The sequence below is a fragment of the Asterias rubens genome, chromosome 17 (assembly GCF_902459465.1).
Source record: "Asterias rubens chromosome 17, eAstRub1.3, whole genome shotgun sequence".
NCBI lineage: Eukaryota > Metazoa > Echinodermata > Asteroidea > Forcipulatida > Asteriidae > Asterias > Asterias rubens.
In genome coordinates this window covers 3,677,840-3,690,904 of record NC_047078.1, presented here as the reverse complement: position 1 = coordinate 3,690,904, position 13,065 = coordinate 3,677,840, and the positions used below count along the sequence as shown (strand labels likewise).

General features: G+C 38.9%; 1 protein-coding gene across 1 annotated transcript in view; it reads left to right on the top strand.

The window, feature by feature from the left end:
• Positions 1-13,065, top strand: part of LOC117301716 (transcriptional regulator Erg-like) — a 98,667-nt gene that overhangs the window by 66,484 nt on the left and 19,118 nt on the right. Inside the window, exons 2-3 of the mRNA XM_033785741.1 lie at positions 775-1,237; positions 11,485-11,685. Coding sequence (XP_033641632.1) covers positions 775-1,237; positions 11,485-11,685 — 664 coding nt within the window. The remainder of the gene's footprint in view (positions 1-774; positions 1,238-11,484; positions 11,686-13,065) is intronic.

Here is a 13,065-nt window from a genome sequence, read left to right as displayed (position 1 = left end):
CAAAACCGTCATTTTGATTGGCTCCTCAATAACTTTACAAATAATGGAAGTTTTTGTATTTTGATGTTGTTTCAATATGCGAACGGATGTGTGTTGTTGGTACTGAGAAATGAAAAGTACATGTTTTGTTGATGAAGTGTGGATTGTATACATTATTAGCAGATTTGTTGCCATTGTTTACTACAAAACTGGAGTAGAATTTTTTTTTCTGCGTTGCCAGAAATTTGATGCGTTTTCCTCGTAAAAAAAACCCACATGAATTGGAAACTGACCGTTTACTTTAGATTTAATAACTTTTGTTGAGACAACAAGTGATTGATATCCGGCATAATTTTTTTCAGAAAATATTGTGGATAATCTTTGGTGTGGAAAGACTGATAGAGAAGCGGGAGTAGGATTTCCCGTTCTGCGTTTCCAGAAATTTAGTGCATCGTCCTTGTAAACATTGGCATGAATTGGTATTGAACGTACACTTAAAATTATTGCATAACTTAAATCTGTAATGTCAACAACTAATTTATATTTAGACAAACTATTGTAGCAAAATATTGTTAATTTCATTTATTGTGAACGGAATAAGAGTGCCGTGGGTATGGAACCATGGAAATACCTCTTTGGATATGCTACACTATTGTTGAGCAGTGGGTATTTTGTGGGCGTGGTTTAACACGAAAGGGATGTAACACTTTCCAGTTTATCCATAATAGCTTTAATTACCAACAAATCTCAGTTTCCTCATTGCTGACTTCCTTGCTTTTTGTTTCCTCCAAACAGGAAGCCCTGTCCGTAGTGTCCGAAGACCAGTCCATGTTTGAGAATTCTTACCAGCACCACCACCAAGAGCCGCCCAAGCCTATCGTGGTATCTTCGGTAAGCCCCCACTCCTCGGCGTCTCTCCAGAGTGTGATCCCCAAGCCCAGGCAGTCCCCCTCCCCGCAAGACCTCGCCGCTCCTCCCCAGTGGAACCAGTGCCGCCAGCAAGAGATCCGTATGAAGCAGGAACCGGACCACGTAGCCCACGGGCATGATGCCGGTACCATCGGCCGTGTTGTGGAGGCTGAATCCCCCTTGGATTGTAGCGTGAGTAAGAGACAGCAACCTCATGGGGCAATGTCCGAGGCGTCCCAGGCGGCACCCCCTTACCCGTGCCCCCCTTACCCCGGATCGGAGTCCGACCGGGCCCGCTCACCGCCACCCAATGTCACCACCAATGAAAAACGGGTCATCGTGCCAGCTGGTAAGTTGATTATACTTTCTACTATGCTGATCTTTCTTTTTTTTTTTTTTTTTTTTGTGTCTCCAATCCGATATTGTCACCCCGTTAATATTGTTCAACTCACCAACCTGATAAAAGTGTCATTTTCAATTGAAGATTGGACATTGCTGTACGAACCTTTGTGAATGTTCAATGTCGAATTTCAAAATAAAAGGTAGACATGCGCTGTTTAAATTTGTGACTGCCCAATGTCAAATATCGAATAAGCAGCATTGATGTTCTCTGTACAAACATGTTAATGTAGAATGTCCAACCTTGCTGTCCTAAATATTGGAATATGTGTGAAGAAAGTCACTGTACAAACCTTTGTGAATGTTCAATATCCTATATCGAAAAAGCAACATTGGTATTCGCTGTACAAACCTCTGTGAATGTTCAATATCCTATATCGAAAAAGCAACATTGATATTCGCTGTCAGACATGTGAATGTACAATGTCCAACATCAACCTAACTTCACTGTCATATAAATAATGAAAGATGATGGGAACAACAGGCATCGTTTTGGGGACCAGTTTTATATACTTTGCCTACTTTTTCTCAAGCGCGAATGTTGAACTCATCTGGGCCCAATTTCATAGAGCTGCTAAGCACACAAATTTGCATGAAATGTTTTCCTTGATAACAACAGGTTTACCAACCAAATTTTAGTTTGTTGCATATTGCTTGTTACTGGTATTCAGCTGTTGTTTGCTTATCCAAAAAAAGCATGTGTAAATATGGTTGGTAATCCTGTTTTCATCAAGACAGAAATTTCATGCTGAGCAAATTGTTGTGCTTAGCAGCTCTATGAAATTGAGCCCATGACGCTTCCAAGTCTCGTTTCACAACACAATAATAACAATAACACATAGTCATTGTTTGACCAGCTGACTTAAGGTCAAATTGTATGTCTAGTGATGTCGCAATGACCCCACTTATTGTATTGTAGGCCAATATTAAAATATAATTCGCAAACCATGATTCTTGACCTTGTATGTATTGGGTTCATCCATAATGTGATGACACACCAATACGTATGCTCCCCTGGGTTCATTGTCCCGAAAGTAGAAACAATGAGTCATTGTTAGGTTAACCTTCCCCGGCCCTTTGTTCCCAATAGTAAAAATATTACTGCCACACAATACATTAATACGTCTGTGCATAATGCAGGGGCCTCTATGCGCAGTACGTAACATAAAACAATGAAACTAAATACATAAAACAATAGTTACTCAAATAAAGTTTCAAATTCATTGAAAATCTGAAGAGAGTCATCTTGGCAAATGAAATATAAAGAGGTCTTTCCATAACGAGGAACAAAAAGCTTATGTTTGAAATTAAATGCTCCTTTCAAGGTTAGAGTGACATACATGGGTAAATGCAATCATGTTACTTAAAGGCAGTGGACACTATTGGCATATTAGCATACAACCTTACTTGGTAACGAGTAATGGAGAGCTGTTAATAGTATACAATTTTGTGATCAACGGCCCCCCTCTGCAGTAACATATTTGTCGAGAAAAAAGGTAATTTTCCACGAGTTTGATTTCACAACTTCGTGTTACAAGGGTGCTTTTGCTTTCATTATAATCTCACCTAGTGTGAAGACTGGTCTTTGATAATTACCAATAGTGTCCCGTGTCTTTACAAAAAATGCCATGTGAATGACATGTTGTTGCTCTCAATCCAATCACACCTTAAAGCAAACACTAGTTTAAACTGATTTCAGTATATCTATAGGATATTCACAAAGAAAAACTTAATGGCAGTGGACACTATTGGTAATTGTCAAAGACTAGCCTTCACAGTTGGTGTATATCAACATACCTGTGAAAATTTGAGCTCAATCGGTCATCGAAGTTGCGAGATAATAATGAAAGAAAAAAAACCTTGTCACACGAAATTGTGTGCGTTTAGATGGTTGATTTCGAGACCTCAAGTTCTAAATCTGAGGTCTCGAAATCAAATTCATGGAAAACCAATTCTTTCTCGAAAAGTATGGCACCTTGGGGAGCCGTTTTTCACAACATTTTATACCACCAACCTCTCCCCATTACTAGTCACTAAGAAAGGTTTTATGCCAATAACTATTTTGAGTAATTACCAAAAGTGTCCACTGCCTTTAAACTTTTTCAACGGACAAATAGTTTCGTTTTAAAAGAAGTTACCTCTCATGACATTCGGTATATACTGACATCAAGTTGATAACAAAGAAATGTTTCAGATTGGGAACAAATCATTTTCAAAATCAGTACAAATCACTGTTTTGTTTCTATCATTTACCTTGCCTTTAGTTGTAAACATTTAGAATATAGTGGAGTATGTTTCCCCCAATTATATTATACCCATAACATTCCAACATCAAATCACTGCACAGTACAAGAAAAAAAAAAAAAAAAGTGTGAACGAACTTTGTGTCCTAATCATCGCCTTCCATCAACCATAAAGTGCATTTGATGTTGAACCACACAGAGATGGATTCCCCCTGCCAGTCTGACCATTCTCAGGTCGACCTTCACGCTGTCTTCCCCCCTCTTAAACCCACCAATCATCCAAACCCATCCTTGTCATCGCTTTACATTATTTCTGTCAGACACACACCGCTCAGTCCCGTGCTATCTTCACTTGTGGTATCTCCATACACGCGCCCCAAGAGAAAAAAAACCCACATCTCATTCATTATGCGCGTAGCGCGGCATTGGCTTGTATTCCTTTTCAAGCTCGCCGTCATATCACCTGTTCTTCGAGCACAGCAATAATACTCGGGCCAGAGCGAGCGTCGCCAGCCGAGAGCTACCCGATCAATGAAGCCCTCTCCCCCATGCCAAACTTAATCACAGAAACCACCTGCTCGTACTCTCTCTCATTCGCTCGTGTGTCTATAATATGATAATATTCTACACACGGTGATAAACCTTGCCGTACCCAGAGTCAATGGAATAGGATTGCGATTAACTCTGTTGATTTATCTGTATATGAAGCTATGAAGTCACTGAGCAACTAATACGGCATGCTTTAATATACAAGGACAAAAACTCATGTTATTTCGATGGCTGTAATATTTAACACTTTACCTTCGGTTCAAAAAGCCAATTATTTATATTTTTTTGGAGAGCAAAATATGATTATTACAAACGAGACCTTCCTTTATAAAGTCAATGGGAAAACATTGCTTTTAACTTTGTTGATTTGATTCTGTCTGCTAGTCAAGGACACAAACTCAAGATATTTCGATGGTTGTAATATTAAATTTAACACTTTTTACTTTCGGCGCAAACATCTAATTTATCATTATTTATATTCTTTGGCGGGTGTGCTCTTCATCAGTAAAAGCTAATATCAAAATAACTTAAATATCATATTTTCTAAATTAGTTACAACGAGCTTACTTGAATTTGATGGCATCAGCTCTTTACAATAGCAATAGCAGTAGTAGGGCCTATGTAGTTTTATAGTTTATGAAAAGGGACGTAGAAAATTTGTTTTGAAATTAAGGTTTGTTGGTAAAAATTAATTTCTCTTTGTCTGTGCTCCTTTCGAACAATTCCGCATCATGATTTATTTTAATGGAGTTGCAACCATTTCAGATTATTTCTAACGCTATTGTACTAAACTATAAATGAGTGAATATATGTTAATCTGGAAATTTGCCCTTTTTTTAATAATGTGTGTACCGACACTTCGTTTTGATTACTATTATTTGTGTGTCTTCAAAACCTCATTTTGTCGAATAGAAAGCATATCGAACTGAATTGCAAAATTTCAACTGACAGTTTTAAACAATGGTGGGCGCATTACCACTGGATAAACACTGTCGGTATACACCCAACTTAAACCGTGGAATGGTGTAATATTTAGTACCATGATAAAAAAGGCCAAATTATGATGGTGAGTTTCAGAATTGCCTCTAAAATGTCAATGAGTATATAATCCGTTTGACGATTATTCGATGTATCATGGGCGATAGAGCGATAGAAATGTTTTGATGTAGGAGGGGTGACCACGAAGGGATGGGGGACAGGGTCGACTTAGTCCAAATGCCAATATAACACAACCCCGTACCCCACCCTCAACCCCACCCTCAACCCCACCCACACCCACTCAGAGCTCTGAACTGGACAGTGACCGCACCACCGTGTTACACTTTGTCTGCTCAGAACAATCTGCAACTTCATGGATTTTGTAAAACTGCTTTTTCATATTTTGAGCTTAAGGTACACTGCAAAAACTGCTATCAATTTGTGACATCCCCATTACTATATCGTTGGTGAAATTAACACCGTGTCGGTGTTATCACATTATATATACAAGGAGAACCAATTTAACACCCTCAGTTTTTGTAGTTTAAATGGGGTTTATGAACAAGAGTTGTCTTCAAAGAATTTTGTAAGCAAACATAAACACTTGTTTTCCAAGTAAAGCATTCATTCACTTTTGTAATATATATTTTAAATCTTTTTGATCATTATCATGCCTTCGTGTGCTTACACGGTAGACAGTGCAATGGAATTGGGCACAGACGACTTGTAAATGAGACTAAAAGGGCACAACCTCGTCCACCCTCCACCCCCATCAACCCAACCCATGTCTAAAAGAAACCCTTCAGTGCCACGCGCCACTGCAGCCCTTCCAACCTCAGCCCGGAAGCTGCAGGCGAACGCGATAGGAATCAAGGAAGGTTGCAGTTTGCCGGAACGGAAATCTGCTAATTCGATAGAAGAAATACGGACTTCCTGCTTTCAAAACCACTAACAAAATTGCAGGCTACTGTCGAACTGGACTTAGGTTGTGCAGTGCTTTAAAGGAACCAGATACTTTGGGTGATCCCAACATATGCATCTGTGGAAATTTTGACAAGAAACTGAAGAAAGAAATTCATGCCCGAGTAAGGCTTGAAGCCACTGCCCCCGATTTCACAAAACTCTTCCTAACTTAAGATTAATCTTAGGACTGTGGACGAGTCCCAACCCTGCACTGTAGCATGCAGACCTTAAGATTAATCCTAAGTTAGGACGAGTTCGTCCTAACTCGAGATAACACAAGTCCCAACTCTTTGTGAAATCGACCCCAGGACACGTTCTGTAATTACTCAACATATTTTAGCATGAAAACTTACTTGGTAACGAGTAACTGAGAGCTGTTGATAATATAAAACAGTGTGAGAAACGGCTCCCTCTGAAGTAGCGTAGTTTTTAAGAAAGAGATAATTGCTCACTTAATAAAGGCTTCGTGCCTCTACCCTTTTGTCGGCATCTGAAAGCATTCAAATTATTTTGTGCAACAAGGTTTGTTTTCTTTCTTTCATTAATTTCGTGCAATTTCGGCGACCAAATTGAGCCCACAGATTTGTTATTTTATGCATGTGTTGGGTATCACCAAGTGGGACTGGTCTTTGACAATTACCAAACGTGTCCAGTGCCTTTAATGACCTAGCTCGGTCAACTCTTTAATCTGGAAGTTATAGATTTAAGACCCTTTTTCGATCTTCAGTGGTGATGTGTGACTTGCAATATTTCGGAGGATGCTGGTGTACACATGCGGTAAACTCTAAGCTTGTATTTTGCTTTGGTTTATGTAGGCTTCAGTTCTTCATCACGTTTGACCGAATTCAGGAAGTTCGAGCCATGTAACAGGGCAAAGAAAACAGGGATAGGCTTTGGGACTTAAACAAACAAGCGTAAACACAATTATTGTATGGCAAGGCCAATGCAATAGAAAGTAATCAGTGAAATTCACATGACAATTGTTTTGTCTTTCCTTAAACTAAATATAAAAAATAAAATAAAAATGTTACAGGTATTTTAAACTTTTTGTGTTCTACTGCCGTCCCCAAAACAGATTTATGTATAAGAAAGAAGAAAACAAAAATATTCATTTTTTTTTATTATTTTTTTTAAAACTTTACTTTTGCAGAACATTACCATCTTACGGACTGTTCCTTTCTTACAATCACCAAACAAAAAATAGTTCATTTTACTATCTTTAAATGTAAAAGAAAAATACATTTGAAAACTCAGCGAGGTATTGGCGATTTTCCAACAAAAATAAGGCAGTAGACCTTTTTTCCTAATGTATTGTTAGTTACTTATTTTTGCAAGAAAAGTGATCGTCATTATGTTTTATTGGTCCCCGTTGAATTAAAAGCTTTTACTAGAAGCTCAATAACAGATTATCTAATGTTATCACAAACCACCAGGACGAAAACAACAGACTGAGAATACGAAGAAGAAAAAAACAATTCTTAAAACGAGGGCAAGAAAACAAGTGCGCGTGTCTCGTAAGGGTTTCGTTCCATGGGGGCACTTTCGATTAGTCGAGACCGCGACTTACGTGTTTAGCACCCCGGCAGGAACCCGTTAATTACAACCCCAAATTTAACGCAATCTTCCAGGCTCGAAATCAAGAGCTTGCACGGATTTGGGGGAGATTAGGGGGATTAACAAACAAGGTAATAATCTGGTTTAGAGAAGGAGATTTCAAGTAGGGGGTAGAGATTGAAGGGGGGGGGGGACTCGAAGTTACGTTGCAGATTTTCTGTGCTATCAATCATTCAGCGCAGGGGGCAGCTGTGTACACCCAATGAATTGTGGATTAGCATGTGACACATGCAATAGCTCAACCGAGTTCTTGATGGCTGGGTATGGGGTCTCAGACTTGTTTGAACTGAAAGAAAAGACAGACAACAATTATTATGTCTTTATGTATGGGAAATAATTCATGTTCTTTAGTGAAGTAAGTGTGCCTGTGGAGCGAAGTGCGAACGGATGTTTTTGTTCGGATGTCTCTGGCTTTATAGTGTGCATAGGCGTCATCGGACTTTCCTTGTATTGATACGGGCTTTTTGTTTACTTGCGAATATTATTTTAAAGAAGTTGTGTTAACATAAACACCAACAGATCATAGTTTACAGAAAAATCATTAGAAAACAGACACATACAGAAACTACAGCAGCTGCAGCATCAACAACAACAGTGAAAAAAAAATCGACAACAGGAACAACAAGCGCAACAAACAACACACATAGTTAATATCAACAACAACAACAACAACAACTGCAACTACAAAAGACAGCAACATCAACAGCGAAACCAATAAAAGCACAACAGCAATAGTAGTTTCTTGAAAGTTATTATTTTTGTTTCTTTTTGATGTTGGTCGATCAGCTATACTCCCTTGGGTCTCCTTGAGGAAAAACACAAAATATTTATAACCGGGATTATAATATCCTACAGAACCAGAACAAATCACAAACATTGATCTAAGTACAGATTGATTGATGTCTTTATATCGTTGGTCTACTGTGTAACAGATCTGGTTTCATTTTAATGCGTTGTTCAACTTCAGCGGGCGTTACCGAAAACCCTCGTGGGTCTCTCTCGGGGGAGGTTTTCGGTGTTTCACGGTGTGAAACAGATGTGTCGTAGTTTAGATGACCGGGAAATCTTAAGCGTTATCATGACCCGAGCCACCGGGTGAATTTGCCTGGGTCACCTCTGCGCTGGGGTCGTTCACGCATAGTCACGAGGGAAACCAAGGGCTTGTCACTGAATTAAATACATGAATAGTTGTCTAATCACAGGATTTTTTTTTTTAAAGGCAGTGGACACTATTGGTAATTGTCGAAGACTAGCCTTCACAGTTGGTGTATCTCAACATATGCATAAGACAACAAACCTGTGAAAATTTGAGCTCAATCGGTCATCGAACTTGCGAGATATTGAAAGAAAAAACACCCTTGTCACACGAAGTTGTGTGCGTTTAGATGGTTGATTTCGAGACCTCAAGTTCTAAATGTGAGGTCTCGAAATCAAATTCGTGGGAAATTATTTATTTCTCAAAAACTATGGCACTTCAGACGGAGCCGTTTCTCACAATGTTTTATACCATCAATCTCTCCCCATTTCTCTTTACCAAGAAAGGTTTTATGCTAATAATTATTTTTAGAAATTACCAATAGTGTCCACTGCCAATAGTGTCCATCTGCTGAATTGTTGATTTAAATTAAAAACAGTACCAATCCTCAACATTGATTGCAGTGTGTATCGATTATTGCAGAGTGGATGAAATAGCTGCTGAAGACTCAATCCGCAATACTCGTATTGAACAAATTTCACCCAAAACAATCGAATCTGATCAACGATTTCTGAGGTTTGACCGAAAATTCAAAAGTCCGCAAAAAAGGGCTAGAAAAGCGGTTGGTGTACCCGCTGTCACTTCACCGAGCTTGGATGAAATCGCCGTTTTTGGTAAAAATACCATGTCAGTTATTTTCTGTTTTCTTAACAAGTATAAACTGTGTTGTTAAGCTGAAACGTTCACAGCTTACTTTTGTTAACCTCACTTGATAATGATGTGCATGTCCATCAACATTACGTTGACACAAAATCCAATATATGACCCCATACCTTTAAGCTGCAAGTGTACAAGGAAACTGGGCCACACATTTGCCTTACATTACAAGCTAATTTGTTTTTGCCCTTCGTTGCTAATTTGTATTCATTAAAAATGTCTGACAACTGGAGGAAAGCTGCAGCCCCTTGGTTTATTGCTACAACTGTAGCAAATTAGACAATACCGTTTGCGCAGATCTAAAACAAAACACAACTTGCTAGACACAAGTCGACGTCGAGGTACCACACAGCACTCAACAGGGGTCGTGACCTGTACGTGACGTCACACGGGAGCCTGGATTGTATCTACGGCCCTTTTCGAAACCACGGCTTCGGCTTTGGGATTCGGCTAAGGCTAGCTTTGGACTGTGGTTGTTTTGACACTAATATTGTGCCTGCTTTGCGATGCTCAGGGCTTCATACGAGAGGACGGAGCCTGAAGCCGAATCTCCAAAGCCGAAGCCGTTGATTCGAAAAGGCAAAATTGTGGTGAATCCGTATTGTATTTTTCCTACCCTTATATCAAAATGTTTCTCCTGACGTTAATACCACATCGGCTCTTTTTAAGAGCCAACCCTCCCACAAAAGAGACTTAATACATGTTGGACCCGAACGTTTACTGCCGCAAGCAACACCACTTATAAAAATGTCAGTTAAAACATAAATAGACGTCAGGGTGCCACACAATATAGGTCATGACCCCTACGTGACGTCACAAGCCCAGATGGTATAAACATTATGTGGTGAATCCGTGAAGAGTACTTTTCCTTCCCTAAACAGGAAGGAGGTACATCCGTTATCTCTATTCAACACAAACATGCAGCGGTTTATTGCTGTAATGTTTTTATTTTTGTATAATCTGGACATGACACTGTGCTGTATAGTATCATGTGGTTTGAGATGCCAGGTCAGACCACAAGCCTATGGTGCATAGGGTAACGTGGTTCGCTAAAACTAAACTTTTATAAAATGACAATCAGTTTCCAGGTTGGTGGAATGGAAAGACAATAGACACATCGAAACAATGATATTATTTTCTTAACTAATACACAATTAAATTGATATGACTTGGATATCCATTTGTTCCGTTTTCTTTCCCCGAAAGTTACCATAAATTTGTTTACCATACTAGCATTAGTTGTCCGAAAGAAGAAATTTAACATCGCGACATAGAGAAAGGGGTCGCTGAGAAACAATTTGGTTATATTTCCTGAACAAAAAATAATAATAACAATACCATATTAAAAAAATCCGATTTTGAGTATAAACGTAACACACTTTGAAAAGAAGCTTTTTAGAGCTCCACGGTGCAAAATCATGTAATATTACACCAGAATGTTTTTAGTTTCACTTTTAAAGTAGTCATTTTGAAAGACTCGATCTAGTCTTCATAAGAAACGGAATGGGTTCGGGAAGACACTTCGAGACCGCCACGGATAGTCGTGACAGCGCCCTCTATTTTTTAAACAATTATGTTTAGCGGTTGGGGGGCGGGCGGTGGGCGGGGGGGGGGGGGGCACTGTCTTGTCGCATGTAGCACAAATGGATTTGTGTAGTTTATATGGTGTAGCAACACACCAGTTAAAGACACTAGACACTATTGGTAATTGTCAAAGACCAGTCTTCTCACTTGGTGTATCTCAACGTGCATAAAGTAAAAAAAAGACCGTGAATTGAGCTCAATAAATAATTGGTCGTCGAAGTTGCGAGATATTCATGGAAGAAAAAATACCCTTGTCACACGAAGTCGTGTGCTTTCAGATGCTTTGGATGCTTTGGAAACCAAAACCGAAGAAATGCAAATTAATTTCCCTCTCCATCTTTCTCTTCCACACAGACCCCAACACATGGTCAACGGACCATGTCCAACAGTGGGTACAATGGACGGTCAGCGAATACTCACTCCAGGAGGTCATGGTGAACAGATTCGACATCGACGGCAAACAGTTGTGTAAGATGACCAGAGATGACTTCACAAGGTTGACCAGCTCCTACAACGCTGACGTATTGCTCTCACACCTCAACTTCCTCAGACAAGGTCAGAGTTCAAAAGGTTTAAGTTTAATCTTTCCCTCTCTCTCTCTCTCTGCGCGCATGCGCCAATGGTCACTGATCCCAAACTGTGTCCCATGTACCAATGTCTGTTGACCCACAATGAGGCAAAATAACAAAGATAGTAAGAATTCAAAAAGAGCTCGAACAGTTAAAGCTTAAAGGAACATTACAGAATTGGTTTTGCTAGCCAACAGTTGCTGGCAGTGTAAGCACTTTATGTAAACCATCATTATTATACATAAACTGATAAACTTGTAGAAGTTTGAGAACGATCGGCCATCTGGGTCACCAGAGAATAGTGAAAAAACGATTAAAAATTTTGCATTGCAGGACGCCAAAACAAAAATGAATAAAACGCTCACTGAGCGATAAACTCCAAACGCGAAATTAGATTATTTATTTGTCATCAAATATGAAATTTCAGACAGAAATATTTCAAGGGATGTTTTCTACTATCATTTTATGTAAATCTGTGATCTTCACGATTTTTTTTTCTTACCAATTCTGTAACGTTCCTTTAATGTTTCATTTTATTTTCTGTATGTGCGGTGTTTTTTTAAACCACACACATTCACAAGGTCAAGTGTCACTGAGCCCGAATAAGTCACAGGGACCGAGTCTAGTCCTGTTGATCAGAAAGGAGGCAAAGCTAACCCAAATCGTATCGAGCCCGATTCGTCATGTTCCCTGTATATTAACTGAAATTATTAATAGGCGATGACGGTAGAAGGGAAGGGCGCCCTCTACCACCTTTGGATTTGATGACATGCTGCCTCAAATTGGCCAATTTGACAACAACAACATAACATAAATAAATAAAGAACAATAACATCAAATACATCAATTAGAATATAAATACATTGATAAATAAATAAATTAATCAATATTAACAAGCTCACACACATGTTTTGTGAATACACAATACAATATCATAAAGATTAAAATTACTAGTAACTATTGGCCTAAGTAACAACATAATGACCAACAACAGTTTCCAAGGAAAAAACTTTATTGTGTTTATTCTTATTGTTCGTATCATTACGAAACAAGATTACACAACCAACGATGCAATAATCAATCAATAATTGTATTACTTTATTTAGTACATCATAACTTGCTTTTCTTCTTTAAAAGAGCTCTAAATTAATATACTCAAACAATAGATAATGTCATGACGTTTCAAAGGCAGTGGACACTATTGGTAATAACTCAAAATAATTATCAGCATAAAACCTCCTTTGGTAACGAGTAATGGGGAGAGGTTGTAGTATAAAACATTGTGAGAAACGGCTCCCTCTGCAGTGACGTAGTTTTCGAGAAAGAAGTAATTTTCCACGAATTTGATTTCGAGACCCCAAGTCCC